The sequence below is a fragment of the Notolepis coatsorum genome (genome assembly GCF_963971535.1).
Source record: "Notolepis coatsorum genome assembly, chromosome: 4".
NCBI classification, from domain to species: Eukaryota; Metazoa; Chordata; class Actinopteri; order Aulopiformes; family Paralepididae; genus Notolepis; species Notolepis coatsorum.
The window spans coordinates 45108753-45124938 of record NC_140168.1 but is presented as its reverse complement, the minus strand read 5'-3'; the positions used below and the strand labels follow the sequence as shown (position 1 = coordinate 45124938).

The 16186-nt window shown below is 45.2% G+C and overlaps 1 protein-coding gene across 2 annotated transcripts in view; it reads left to right on the top strand.

Annotated features, from left to right (window-relative positions):
* Nucleotides 1-16186, top strand: part of osbpl10a (oxysterol binding protein-like 10a) — a 139114-nt gene that overhangs the window by 115823 nt on the left and 7105 nt on the right. For both annotated transcript variants that reach the window (XM_084313632.1, XM_084313631.1), the window contains exons 8-9: nt 5705-5854; nt 9750-10242. In XM_084313632.1, coding sequence (XP_084169758.1) covers nt 5705-5854; nt 9750-10242 — 643 coding nt within the window. The remainder of the gene's footprint in view (nt 1-5704; nt 5855-9749; nt 10243-16186) is intronic.

Genomic DNA, 16186 nt, shown 5'->3' with positions numbered 1-16186 from the left:
CGGGCAAGGGGAGAATGAGCCGGAGGAGACGGAGGGGTAGAGAAATACAAATTGACGGAGAAGGTATGGATGCTGGGAGGGAGGGATGAGGGGGGAGTGGGAGGAGGTAAAGAGTAGGGAAACACGTGGAGAGATGAAGGGAGGATGAGAGGGGGAGGAGGGGGGGAGTTCAGCGTCACTGGGACTCTCCCTCCACTCTTCCTCTTTCTCCTCCACTCTCTGAGTGGGTGGCAGGCAACGAGAGAGGCTCGGCTGCTCTGTGGCGTATCTCTCTCTCTCTCTCCCTCTGCCTCTCTCTCTCTCTCTCTCCCTCTGCCTCTCTCTCTCTCTCTCTCTCTCTCTCTCTCTCTCTCTCTCTCTCTCTCTCACGCTCTCTCTCTGTGTCACGCACTGGGGCTCACCTCCTCAACTCTGCCCACGTTGCATGTCTCTGTGACGGGACTCCAGGGCTCCAGAGGACACTGGAAACGCCTCTCTCGGATGACGGAGAGGCCTGCTCGTTTTCTCTGCAGAGGAAAGTCTTTTAGAACTTGGAGCTCTTCAAGTGAAGGTTTTATTTTACATTTTTGGTCAATAGAAGACCATTTAGTTAGCTTTTTCTTCTTTTTCTTCTTCTCAGTTTTTCCTTTTTTGAGTGTGACCGGTCACTCTTGGCGGATATTACTCCAGCTGGACAGCTTTGCTGTAGTGGGCTTCCTTCATGTGGAGGTACGGAACACCATACCAGCTCTCCAGTGGGCACAGCTGTAACTTCTCTGCCCCAGGACTTGGCGGTGGATAGTGTTGGCGTGTTGGACCTGAGGCTGCATCTTTTTTTAATCCTCGACACCACTGAGATTGTATCGGAGATGAGATCCAGCTGTACTCAGGGCAAGCCTGTAGCCTCCCAACCATACCACGTAAGTGTTTGTGAGCGGGAGTGAGCGAGCGAGCATGTATGTGCGTGTGTATAATCTCATATGTACACCCACATGTGTGTGTGTGTGTGTGTGTGATGCTTTTGCAAGTTAGAGATATTCAAGGTGAACAATGGAGTGCACAGGCACGAGCGTCATCCAACTTGCTTCCTTTTTCAGCTGTAAACATTACTGCAATATTAACACTTTGGTTGCCTTGGGTTAAATTCATGATATACCATAGGTTGCCGGCTCTATTTGTCTATGGAGAAGTACCCCTTCTTTGCATGGCTATAACTTTTTAAATTCTATTGCTACATTGCCATTATTAGGGCCCATTCAAAGTCCTATATGTATTGTTCATTGTGTAGCAACGTTAAACTTTTTCATTCACATATTCATAGTAAAGTATGGTCTAATGTATAAGTATGTTTTCATCTCTTTCTGCAGCTTTCTCCAGAACGTGATCTATAGCCCCAAATGCATTATATTGATGATGCAATACAGTTTTATGGCAATCAGCGCGATATAAAAAATTCCAACTAGACGTACTTCTAGAAGTTACTACACGTCATCTGATGTTGACCGGATGGGCTAGGGGGCGTTTATAATTCCGTGGGCAGCGTTATACCAATCATCTAATGTGGGTCAAATGTTGATAATAGCAGTTACTATCGAAGACGGTAACGTTACACGCTAAAACTCACCCCAGTCTCCGCGCGCCGTTGGGCGATCATCGTAGAGTAGAAATCTTATCATTATGGGATGTAAATTTACCCGGTCCATCTCCAGCTTGTATAATGGTATATACGTCCAAATCATGTTGTTTATCGAGTTATTGGCAATCGATCACTGTGTAGCGTGACGAGCCAGAGTCCCGGGACCTATAGCGAGTGCCCGGAAGTAATACGGACGTCTAGCACAACCTCTATGGCACATCCTGTTAAGCGATTGCGCCGATCGGCCACCAGATGGCGCTCCTGAACCGCCAGAGAGCTCAGTGGGTCCTGCTGGTGGATCTCAGGCCAGCGGAGGGGACATATGAATCCGATCGCAGATTTTTGAAATATTGATATAAGGACGCTGTACAGCGTCCTCCGGCAACTTGAGCATGGCCGGCAATGACGTCTAAAGACGTTTCATGGCAGCCAAAGTGTTAAGCCTTATTTGCCACTGAGAGTGAGAGAGCCTCTGTTGACTTCATCAATAATGGAAGGAGCCGGGCCATGCTCCGTTGGTAAACTGGAGAATTATGCTGCGCTTTGCACATTTCCCTGCACCCTTGGAAGTTGTTTAAAATGTTTTATGAAAAAGGAGGGTGGCGCCCGGTGTATTTGTCTGTAAATCGTTTCACGAGTTGTCGTTGTTGTGAAAGTGTGTTACCACATAAAACAACAGGCTGACTGGTGCATCATTTTCAATGCCCTTTCAAGACTGACAAATATACATCCAGTATCCATCATATTTGTACTACTGTAAGTAGACTTTTACACGTCTGTCCCTTTCAGGTTGTACAATCTCAGTTGTGAGATTGGACATATTGAGAATTGAACGTTCTAATTATGATATCGCTATGGGTCCTGGCCGTTTAAACCCATGGAGTTCTGATATATAAATCAGAGGAAACCTTCCAAATATGAACATCTGAAAGGGTTGAAATCAGCGTTGTGGCTGTTAGCAGTGGATCGGGCAGGAAACGAGCTGTGTATCCTCCTCCTCTCCTTTAACCGAACCTGACCCAGAATAAGGTCCGTGCACTAATGAGGAGTGGGCTCTCTGTTGATTCGCCAACCGTCGGGACCTATAATAGGCAGAGATATGTTACACAGACTTATGTGTCTGCTGAAATGCTGCATTATATGCAATGTAACTGGACGTTGGGTTAACATCGAACCCATTTATTCCAGTCTGAGCCTTTATTGACTGACACAGATTGTACAGTAGCATCTGAATAAAGACACTCCCTCTGTTGCATAATAATAATAACGCGTCGTGAAATTAATTTACATATTATGCTGTTTACTTGTGTGTGTAATCGGAAGTCCGGACACTTAAAAAAAGAAAGAGAAGAGAACAAACCATGTTTAATTTAACATGTGCAAGGTATTATCTACTCTTCAGATAAGTGGTTGAAGAACCTAAATGAGCTCCAGTATGTCCACAGTATCCACTCCAGGCCACGGTAGAGCTGTTCGGACCTCTGCAGCAGCAGCTTCCTGTCGTTATCAAGAGCCTCTTTAATTAGTTAGTAGCTCGTCTCACAACAGACTTCCCTCTACCTCCCTCTCTCCCTCTCTCCCTCTCTCCCCCTCTCTCTCCTGTTCCTCCTCTATTTATATCGCTCCTACAGCCTACCAGCTCATGGGACTCTCTGTGAGTGTGTGTGTGCGTGCACGTCTTTTGTGTACAGATGTGTGCATAATGCAAATGTTGAAGTGGGTACAGCGCAGTGTGTCATGCATAATGTGAATGAGTGTGACTAAGTGTGTGTGTGTGCGTGCGTGTGTGCTCTGCACACAGAGATGTGCGGAACGTGGCCTGTGGCATGCATGCAATTAAATATTCAGGTGGCAGGCGGGCACATTCCTACTTGAGATCTCTCTCTCTCTTCTTCTCCTCAGTTTCCCTCCCTCTCTCCAGGCACAGCCATGCCAGGGGGCCATTTTGAGAGGCTGTTTCTGGCCTCTTCTCAACAGAAGTGGAAGAGATGCTCATGTTCCAGTGTATATCAAGGCTTTTAGCGAAGGCCCGCTGTTCACTGTGTGGAAGACTTCTATAAAGAGCCTCTGTTTTTTTTGGCTTATGACTTAATTCTGTCTCACTCCACACTGGTTTCTGTTGTGAAATTCACTTTTGGTGCCGGCCTACAGCAATGATTCTCAACACGGGGTCCGGCACCCCCAGGGCTCCTTGAAGGGGTTCCAGGGGGTCCCCAGAAAAATGGGAAATATTTAAAGAAAGAAGCCTAACGAGAGAACATCCCATAATAGATTCATAATTTCACACCCTCTACCGTTATCTCCTCAACTACAGTATAGACAGCTATGGAATTCTGGACTCTATCATCAAAACAATTCTCGAATCGGGGTCCGCGACCTTTAGCGTCTTGTCAATTGGGCGGAATCCTCGACGTGGAAAAGGTCGTGAAGCGCTGGCCTACGGGAGTGCACACACGCCACATGCACAAAGCAGAGCCGTACAATGCGCGGGTTAGAGAGCAAGTGAAAGAGATGAATAGAGAGAGAGAGAGAGAGAGAGAGGGAGAATAAAGAACAGAGAGAGATAGAGAGGGAGAATAAAGAAGAGAGAGAGAGAGGTAGGGAAGCTGAGAGAGAGTTTTTGTTGCCTGCAGGCCCAGGAGCACTTCCTTGCATTATATATCAGCCCCCCCCCCTGCCCTCCTCTCCGCCCCGAGTCATTGCAGGAGATATCAAAGACATTAGCTCTTCTTTAACCCAGATCGGATCTACTTCCAGCCGAATGCTGGAATACGAATGGAGGACTCTACCCCCCCCCCCCCCCACCCCCCTGTCCACGTTTACCACTGTGCTGCATATCAAAGGCTCCGTGTCGAGGCATTGTGTGGAGGTCTGAGCCGTACGGTGGGTGGGATCAGTCAAAGCGGATGCTGCTCGCGGTACAGAGGCGCTGCCGTGTCTGTGTTCCCCTTACGATGCAAGCTCCTGTCTGCCGCCGAGCCTTCATCATCGCAATCTGTTTGAAAAGCTTGAGAAGCCGGGTGGAGGAGGGAGACGGTGATGGATGGGATATGGACAGCTCGGAGTGAATGAGGTGGTGATCCCGTGGTATTTATGGCTTGTATCTGGCTCCATCCATACAGGCTATAATAGGTCCTTTAGCGTCCTTCAAGTGAGCCGCCCAACCTTATCCTCAGCTCAGATATGACCAGTTGAAAGTGGGCAGGAGTAAAGGACTTCCTCTTCTCTGGTTCACCTGCCGGCGTTGAGACTGAAGGGTGTCACCGTATGTCACTGGGTCGCCAGTAGGCTGGACAAGATATGCCTCCTAACGTGTCTAAACGGAAGTACAGGAAGTACAGGCTACAGGCATTCCGGTTTCGACAAAACAATTATAGAAACGTGTGAAGTGCACAATATTTCCTCGTTTAAGCCACTGCAACGGCTTTGCCTGAAGAATTTACCACATGACCGGGACGTTCTAGCTTGTTTGCCGACAGGATTCGGGAAAAGTTTGGTCCGTTCGGAGGCAGCTTCCAGGGGAAGTACATACACTGGAAATTCTACCCCATAGACACTTTCGGCAGTAGTTCTTTACCAGGCTTTATCTCACGGAGATACAACTGTGAACGAGGTTAGGTAACCAGAGACCTGCCGATGCCATACTATCACGACAATGATACCGTGATGCAACTGTTGTGTGATTCCGTTGTTCCTTCATTTCACTGCAGCAAGCGATTAATATCGCTTAAACGTCAGATGTCTGAACCAGTTACAGTGAGTAACTGACATCAATCAATAACTTGATCAAATTCAAGGCCCTTCAACTGCTCAAGCAAAGAGGGATTTGTCCCGCCTTCAAGAACACAATTTGATAGAATAATACCCCCCCCCCCCTGCCTTGTATTGTCAATAATAATAATAATACTGTATTTAAAGACATTTGGATTTGAATTTCCAAATGTTTTATTGATTTATCTGTATATGCTCAGTGAGACAGTCCACAGAACCTGGTCCAAACCCACTGGACCAAATGCCTCGGACAATCAATGGGAAGATCTTTCTGTTTTTCTTTAATCCTGATGGGCGGTGTTCTTCTTGTCCCTCCAGCAGCACCCAGGGCTGGAGGACATCAGCCCCGGCGAGGAGGTGACGGACAGGGAGGACAATGAGGAGGAGGACCTGGGTGTCCTGGACGACCAGCGGAGCATCATCCTCCACCTGCTCTCCCAGCTCAAGCTGGGCATGGACCTCACGAGGGTGAGACGCCGCAGATCATCTGAGACCATGCTGTGTTCCCCCCCCCCATGTGTAGCGTCATCACCCATTACACCAGAAGTAATATGTAATAATATGTGATAATAAGTGATATACAAGAAAACACACCGGTTGAACTAATGATTGATAGTATTAAACTGGAAAGGGTATTTGAGAATACATTTCTGGGTGTAATAATAGACCACAAACTCGACTGGAAACCTCAAGTCAAATATGTCGGGACTAAATGTAGGACTTATGTAAGATAAGACACATTCTAAACCAAAAAACACTGTATACACTGTACTGTACACTCTTCCTACCATATATGAACTACTGTGCGGAGGTGTGGGGTAATACCTACAAAAGCACTCTACAGCCAATATGCACCATGCAAAAAAAAAAGCAATAAGAATAATCAACAATGTAGGATATTATGAACACACCAATAACTTATTTATAAGCTTAGCTTCCCTCTACTCCTTTTTTGGACATGTCTGCTAACTAAATGCATTGCTCTTGACTTTTTGTTTATAATTCCTTTATTTTGCGGCTACGTGGTGCAATGGGCAAGGCGCTCACCACGAATACTGGAGACGCTGGGTTCGCCTGTTCGAGCCCAGCGCTCCACATTGCTTTCAGTTTAGCTGGTCGTCCGTACTAATATACATTGGCAGTATTAGGGGGTGGGAAACTGAGGGGTGGGGATCGGGCGTTGTGGACAGCGACTCCTACAGGTCGGTTGGTGCGCCTGCGCAGTAGAATCAGGAAGCGATGGGGGCGGCGCCCCTCCAAAGCGCAGACCCCTGACGCTGAAAGATCGCGCCGCGCAGGTGAAAAGATGCGACTGCTGTTACCTCGAGTATCGGAGGGGACTCGTGCTATGTATGACTTAGTCCATATTGCAGCCGGCTTGTGGGAGGCAAGAAACAGCGTTCGAGACAGGGGAGGGTTGAATTGGATGATACGAAATTGGGATGGGAGAAAAATAGAAATGGGAGAAAAAGTGGATAAAAAAAAAAAATCCTTTATTTTAATGTTTTTTTTTAATGTTTTTTAATTTAACACTTTGACTGTCGGAAAACGCTTTACAGCGTCATTCCCGGCCGGCCATGCTCAAGTTGCCGGAGGACGCTGTACAGCGTCCTTATATCAATATTTCAAAAATCTGCGATCGGATTCATATTTCCCCTCCGCTGGCCTGAGATCCACCAGGAGGACCCACTGAGCTCTCTGGCGGTTCAGGAGCGCCATCTGGTGGCCGATCGGCGCAATCGCCAAACAGCAAGTGCTATGGAGGTTGTGCTGGTCGACCATATTACTTCCGGGCACTCTGTTTGGCTCACGGGACTCGATCTCGACACAATACATAGCGATCGATTGCCAATAACTCGATAAACAACATGATTTGGACATATATACTATTATACAAGCTGGAAATGGACCCGATATTTCTACATACCATAATAGGTAAATGACTGTTCCACGCTCATCGCCCAACGGCGCGAGGAGGATACGGTAAGATTCAGCGTTATTTTTGATCGTATTCCATATAAACTGTTATGATGAACATATCACCCACACTAGATGAATGATATAACGCTGCCCACGGAATTATAAACGATCCCCCGCCCATCCGGTCATCATCAGATCATACGTAGATCATTCTAGAAGTACGTCCAATTTAAATTTTTTATATCACCCCGATTGCCATCAAACTGTATTTCATCATCAATATAATGCATTTGGGGCTATATATCACGTTCTGGAGAAAGCTGCAGAAAGAGATGAAAACATACTTATACATTAGACCATACTTGAAAAAGTTTAACGTTGCTACACAATGAACAATACATATAGGACTTTGAATGGGCCCTAATAATGGCAATGTAGCAATAGAATTTAAAAAGTTATAGCCATGCAAAGAAGGGGTACTTCTCCATAGACAAATAGAGCCGGCAACCTATGGTATATAATGAATTTAACCCATGGCACCCAAAGTGTTAAGAAAACATGTTCAAAAATAAACTTTTTCATTCATTCATTCATTCATTCATTCATTCATTCATTCATTCATTCATTCATTCATTCATTCATTCATTCATTCATTCATTCATTCATTCATTCATTCATTCATATGAAAACAACAATGGCCTGTGTAACAAGCAGCCTTTTAGGTCTGGTAAGAACTTGGGGCGACAGCGGCTCAGGAGGTAGAGTGGTCGTCTGGTAATCGGAAGGTTCCCGGTTCGATTCCCTCTCCTCCCGGGCAGCATGTCGAAATGTCCTTGAGCGAGACACTTAACCCCTAATTGCTCCCGATGAGCAGGTTGGCACCTAGCACTCTGTCGGTGTGATTTTGATTTGAAATCTTTATTTCGAACATGCAATGAATACAAACAAACAATAACAAAAGCAAAACACAACTCAATCTGCATGTTCGAAAAGGAGTAGGAAGAAGTATACACTTATTTAATCCTACCCCTTTTCCACTACTCAAATGAGTGTACTATTTTAAAACATAAAAAGAAATATATATATGCAAAAAAGAAAACGATATATGTAAAACATGAAAGAAATAAAATAAAAATGTAAACACCCGTGAATATCAAGTCCCTTCCTCATCCCTATACCTTGTGAACATCATTTCCTTATACATCAGTTTGAATTGTCTCATGTTAGGACATTGCTTGGTGTGTGAGTGATGTGTGAAATGTGAGGTACAAATATTGTAAAGCGCTATATAAATGCACCATTTACCATTTAACTGAATCATTATCAAAGACCAGCTTTAGCCTAACTAGCCTCCTAATCTCAACCTACAATTGCATATATGAGATAAGGATATGTTTATGGTAGGTCAGATGGGATGGGGTTCCCACAAACTCCCCTACTACATTACAGGGGGTTGTACTCTCTTCTCGCAACCAGTTAGGGAAATTTAATCGGGCGAAACACTACTACAATATAGTCTTTGTTCCAGACACGGTCCATCAGGGGTTGGAAAGGCCTCATTAGGACCCGGTTGACACTATAAATTTCAAATGAAATTCTCTGAAACAACATGTGCGCCCGGTGAGAGTAAATTGTCCTGTCGAAACCAAGACTAATGGATTCTTCCAGACAGATCGTGTCAGGGTGACTCATCCTGTCTGTTGAGCGGCAGGGCAAACCCTGCAGCAGCCACTATTCCTACACTACACTACAGTATACTTTCCCCAACATGTCTGTTGTGATGCTTTTGGGGGATTTGACCATATTCACACGGTGGCCATTTTGTTCTTGTGTGAATATTTGCTTGCGTGAATATGGTCCAAATTTGTGACCGATTCAAGAGATCTGGCTTGTACAGTCGGGTAGCATGAAACACAGGCCCAGAGGAAGGATATAATAATAATAATTCAAATTCAATAAAAGAATGTTCAAGAACAAAATGCACACCGCCAACGCACACAGTCATTCTGAGTGATCCTTTAAATGGTAGCTTGCCCCAGACATTTGAGGTGACATGATATCAGCTTCTCAAGACCGATATAAGATTCTCACAACACGGGGCGCCTCGGTGGCGCACCACGTAGCTGCGATTGCAGCGTAATCGCAACGTCCTGGATTCGAATCCGGACCAGGACTTGTGTTGCATGTCCTCCCCCATATCTTCACCCAATTTCCTCTCCGACTGTCCTATCCACAATAAAGCAGAAAATGCCATAAAAGATATCGAAAAAATAAATAAAATATTCTCACAACACAAATATAATGGGTGGCTGTGATGCAGCCATAAGCACATGGTCCAAGAACCACTCAGTGCCGCATGCCTGGCAGAAACCCAGTGGTTCTTAGTGTGACCATGATGCAATTAATTGTCTAGGACATCCTGTATTTGTGCTCTTGCTTCTAGGTGGTACTGCCGACCTTCATCTTGGAGAAGCGCTCGTTGCTGGAGATGTATGCCAACTTCATGGCCCACCCGGACATGTTCCTGTCCATCACGGCCGGTGCCACGGCGGAGGACCGCATCGTCCGCTTCGTGGAGTACTACCTGACCGCCTTCCACGAGGGACGCAAGGGCGCCGTGGCCAAGAAGCCTTACAACCCGGCACTGGCCGAGACCTTCCACTGCTCCTGGGAGGTGCCCCGGGACAAGGTGAAGCCGCCAGTGAGGTCTAATCAGGGGTCCGCCAGGGGCCCCAACAACGCTCAACAGAACGAGCGGGACGATCCCTCCGGAGGCTGCTACAGGGTGCGCTTCGTCGCCGAGCAGGTCTCCCACCACCCGCCGGTCTCGGGGTTCTACTGCGAGTGCCGGGAGAGAAGCATGTGCATCAACGCCCACGTCTGGACCAAGAGCAAGTTCATGGGCATGTCCATAGGGGTGTCCATGGTAGGGGAAGGTACGTGGAGACATGGAATAGAACTGCTGCTACAAGCTAATGGTGTCTGTGGACGCTAATGTTTAAAAAGGTAGCAAATGACCAACGCTGCTGCCTGATAGTTGTACTGACTTGGTTAAAGATGCACTAAGTGATATTTTCGATCATATGGAATGAGGATTGTGTGGAATCAACCACGTTTAGTTATGTGGAATAAGCACACAATTCAGTGGTTCAGTCCAAGATACTCATTGCCACCCTGACCACTAAACTGCTTATTCTACATAACTTTTTTTTTTTTGATCCACTTTTTCTCCCATTTTTCTATATTTTCTCCCATCCCAATTTCGTATCATCCAATTCAACCCTCCCCTGTCACGAACGCTGTTTCTTGCCTCCCACAAGCCGGCTGCAATGTGGACTAAGTCATACATAGCACAAGTCCCCTCCGGTACTTGAGGTAACAGCAGTCGCATCTTTTCACCTGCGCAGCTCGATCTCTCAGTGTCGAGGAGTAACGCGTGGGAGGCTCACGCTGCCCCCGACACTTCCTGATTCTACTGCGCAGGCGCACCAACCGACTTGTAGGAGTCGCTTGTTCACAACGTTCGATCCCCACCCTTCAGTTTTTCCCTCCCCGTAATACGGCCAATGTGTATTACTGCGGACGACCAGCCAAACTGAAAAACAATGTGGAGAGCTGGATTCGAACACGCGAATCCTAGCGTCTCCACACTGGTGGCGAGTGCCTTAGACCACTACACCACCTAGCCGCCCTGCTTATTCTACATAACTATACATGGTTCAGGTAAATTACCAAAAGTTTTACTGCATCTTTAAGCTCCTGATATATATGTATATATAATGTACGTTTCATCTTCGATAAAGACACTCATAGCGTGTTAACTGAATAACACCATCATTAAAAGGCATATCGCTCGATCATAGGATTTCTCCACTCTGGCAAAAGTTTTAATACTGAGTGGGACCACGTCTGTCACAGTGTCCTGCCCTATGAAAAGATACGAGAGTCCACTCCGATGACTTTCAATGAGCCGGCCCTCTCCGTCATCACCAGTACACTACGTAGGCTGTTCTGGATGACGCACTCTGGGTGGCAAGGCGTCCTTGAACTCAATCCACTGACTCTGACGTAGCGTGACCTGATTCAGCCAGACCGTCCAATTTTCTCAGCCTCACCTTTAAATGCCGGGGGGCTATGAGTCATGCTGCTGAATATTGAGCGGCCCGACCCTGTCGGGAACACGGTGACACTCGCTTCACAGAGGTTCTAATGGTTTGGTATTTCTATGACTAATGCTTTCCTAATGGTAGTTGATAGTTTACATAGTCAATGGCTGGGAGACCATTGATTGGCAGTGAGTATTCCCAGCCCCTAGACTATGGAATCGCCTTCCCTCTTCCATCAGACTCTCCCCATCTGTCGATTCTTTCAAGTCTCGGCTTAAAATGTACTTCTATTCACCTGCGTTTTAATCTTCTTAATGGGTTTTGCGCTGCTTGCATGTATATATCTCTTCTATGTACTGATCTTTGTATGCCTGCTTTAACTCATTGACCGCCACGCTTAAGTGCGCCAGAGGGCGCTAGAGCGCCACCGCTTTATCAATGGGAGGAGTGGGAGATTTGCGAGTGCTTAAAATATATCTTAAATTATGGCTATGGGTCTAATACACTCTCGATTATCAGTGAGTTGCTTGCAGTCAACATGTACAAAACAGATTGTTTTTTCATCTGTACATTTCCGTTTTATACCGTTTTGAATACGAGTATAGTTTTGGTGATTTCTAGTAATTCCAGAGAAAGACGCGATAATAGCCCTTTAGTGGAATACACAAAACACGTTGTCATTTTTCGGCTGATTATCGAATCTTCCTGAAATCAATGCTAGATCATAATTATTATCCTTCCTCGTGCACGCATGCAATGTTGTTTAGACCGGCGCGCCGCTCCCCCCCAACGGAGAAAACAGCCACACATACACACACAGATACAGTGTCGATCGGGTAGAAATACATATCAGATCAACGATCAAATTTATATATAATGTTCTTACCTTGTATCTGATGTAATGCAAAAGAAATAATCCAATTACCTGATCGCCATTTGAAGTACTGGCCGCGGAGGTCCGTAATAATAATAATTGTTAGACTAGAAGTCTTTATTTGTCATGCAGTTTTAACCGTACCACGTTCAACAGCATTGCATATGGGGGGGGGGGGGGGGGGGGGGCAGCCTCGCAGATCTATCGTTGAAATCAGGTTACCTCACCTGATTATTTAAACCACGCCCGCACGGCTTGGATCGTCCCAGACTATACCATTCCCAGTGGAGTGCAATACCAGCCGGAAGGCGTAGGGGGCGGTATTTTGCCCTTTTGCGAGCTCAGACCCATTCCCAACGATAACATCAGGCTGGATGGATGAAAATGAATGGATATCGCTAATAAAAGATAACGATTAAAACCCGACTATACTCGTGATTGTCGCTGAACGGTCGGCGAGTTAACCCGACTATCAACGGGTCTGGCGTCCAATAAGTTAATGTATGTTAATGTCTTATTTGTTTTAAGGCATTGTACAGCACTTTAGTCAACTCATGCTTAAACGTGCTTCATAAATGAAGTTGACTTGACTAGACTTGAGTATGGAAAAAGGCGGGACAACCGGTTAGTATCTGCTCTTGTTGCTTTGACAAACTTGTCGGGCCTTGTTATTTTAACAAAATGTCGGCCTATTCATCAGTGACATAAAATAGAGACTGCACTATGTGTACAGAATGTGAAGGTAAAGATTATATGGCAGACTGGCACATAGGAAATGTCTCAAGCTTAATTCCATGTGATTAGGTCTAAAAGCCAGTCTAGACCGCAACAGTCATGTGGAGACCACCCTAGATTGGATGTATCCACTTGGCAGTAATGGTCGCTAATTACACGACACATGCAGTCTTTTAACAAGGTACATCCCTCTTCACATTGGAAGCAAATGCTTGCCATTATGTGATTATGGATGCGAGCATCTCTGTGCATGTCTCCACTACTGTGCTCTTATACGGTTCACAATAGCACTAGATCATATACAATTGTGGGCATTTTGTAAGGAAACATAATCTAATGATAATCTCATGGTATGCTGCTCACATGTGTGTCATTGTCATATCATGAAGCAGACTTAAAAGAACATGCCAACATTTTGGGAAATTAGCTCACCGTCTTCTCCAGAGAGAGACAAGAATATAGATACCAGTTTCCTCTCTGTGCGTTCTGTAGAAAGCACGTTAGCCTAGCTTAGCACAATGAATGGAAGCGGACATGGCCGGTTAGCCTAGGCATTGTCCAACTAACACCTCTCCCGAAGGCTAACCGGTCATGTCCGCTTCCATTCATTGTGCTAAGCTAGGCTAACATGCAGCCAGATAGCTTTCTGAACACACATAGAGGAAACTGGTATCTATCTTCTTGTCTCTCTCTGGAGAAGACGGTAAGCTAATTTCCCAAAATGTTGACGTGTTCCTTTAAGTAATGTAGCGATTGACTGATGCAGATTAGATGCAGAATGAACTCCTTTGAGGGAATCTCTTCATACCAAGAAAACAACACAAATGAACCATCAGTGGGTTTACATGGTTCGTCACAGTGGGAGGTCATTAAACTGACTGCATTATGAGGGGGAAAATACCATATTCGTATTGGCTAATGACGCACATCATTAATTTTGCTAATGAGTTTTACATCAACACACCGTTGACGAACACCAAGGGACCAGTAGCCTTGTTTATTCTCAATTCCAACATTAATTAAGATCGAAGGTGCCTACAGTAGGTATGTCGTTTTGAGTGTGTGAAAACATTTCTTCTCGTTGGGCATCAATCATACCTTGAATACCTCAAGAACAAGATTATTTATCGCCTTTGCCGGATTTCTTTAGCTTGGCCCCTATCCATTAGAGAAGTTGCAGAAGACCTCTGTGGGCATGTCATTAATCTGTGACAGGCACTAGTGCATTAGGACCCGTAACCAACTTACAGGGACTTTGAGCTCCGTCCACAAACCAAGCCCAATCATTTGATCCAATTACTGGTTGCGACTCTCAGCATGTGTTTAGACAAAGACGCACAGTGTGTGGTGAGAGTGGCCCGGCGAGACCCAAATGCGTACGGGAGGAGAAGTGGTTTAGTGGTTCTCCAGCTGCCTCTTCGGGTTTCCTTCCTGTGAGAACAATGGTGCCGTCTCCTCCAAATTTGAATCCCAAAGTTATTTAATTAGATTCTCAGCTCTTCTTTTATTTTTGTGGCCAAAACATTTCATATTTAATATCCTGAAAAGACAGATGAAACATGAAGAGACTGTTGTGCCTTGCAATGAATGGAAGCGGACATGACTGGTTGTTAGCCTTTGGGAGAGGTGTTATTTGGACAATGCCTAGGCTAACCGGTCATGTCCGCTTCCATTCATTGTGCTAAGCTAGGCTAACATGCAGCCAGATAGCTTTCTACTGAACGCACAGAGAGGAAACTGGTATCTATCTCCTTGTCTCTCTCTGGAGAAGACGGTACGCTAATTTCCCCAAATGTTGGCATGTTCTTTTAACCCCTAACTGCTCCTGATGAGCAGTTTAGCACCTTGCATGGTTGCCTCCGCCATCGGTGTGTGAATGTGTGAGTGAATGGGTCAAATGTTTTCTTTTGTGATAAATTTTTTTTTCCATGATGGAAATCAACAATAATAATACTGACAAGACAATAAGAAATAAATACAGGTTAACACTTAACTAATACATACAAAATACCAAATACAAAATACAAATGACAAAATATACCAAGTAGAAAATAAAAACACAGCAGACGATACAAAAGACATAAATGGATTTGATTAAACGTATATAAAAATCGGAGACAAACCCTCTTGTGGTTGCCCTGTCACTGATAAGCCCGACAAGTTTGTGGGTGCAACGCCTGAGCCCACGGTACACCGTGGGCCCTGAGTGCCGACCTTAATTGAAGGTAAAGGAAGAATGATTCGCCAGCTATATCATAAAACTCTTTTAGGTCCTGAAACACTCTAAGACCGTTTTTATCGTATATATCTTCCAGAGAATATGAACTCCCCTCTTCTCCCATTGAAGAATATTAACAGGTTTGTGCCCAACAAGCTGGTTATGAAAAATTGGAGTCGAGGTGCCAGCGGCATTTAACCGCACAGGACCTTTCAACATTACGACACGTTTGAATCATGTGGGATATAATTGGTCCATATTTTAGTTGGCATTTTGATAAAGGAATGGTGGAGTATACTACATCCTGTAGTCTTTGTGGTGAGACCGCTGCTGCTTCTAAGGAGCGCCATGACACAGCAATTTCAGGGTCCAGCCAGTTTATCAAGGGCCTCAGCAAGAAGGACCAGAAATATAACTTAAAATCGGGGATTGCCAAGCCCCCATCCTGTTTCCTACGCTGAGTAGTAGTTATTTTGATTCTCAGGCGTTTATTGTTCCAAATTAATTTGGATATCATAGCTTACGCCAGTGGTCTATTGGAGGAGGAAGGGGAAGCATTGAGCTGACAAAATTGATCCTAGGTAGTATGTACATTTTAATTATGGATGCTCGGGCCTGTAACGAATTAGGAAGGCATGACCATCTATCTAGGTCCTGATGTATTTTATTATATGTGCCTGTGAAGTTAAATTTAGTTGTCTGATTCAATGTGGGAAAGATCTCTATGCCCAAGTACTTAAAATGTTCAACTATGGGGATGTCAGCCGGTAGTTGCACCACTTTGGCCAACTCATTAACACTTTGGACGCCACACGCCACAGCCATATGCGTGATGTGTTGTTAAAAGGCTGACGCGCTAAAATTTAGGAATATGTGGCGGTGTTTGCAGGGCTATAACTATATTCTATATTATAGCTATGGATACAATACTATGGCCCATTTGACAT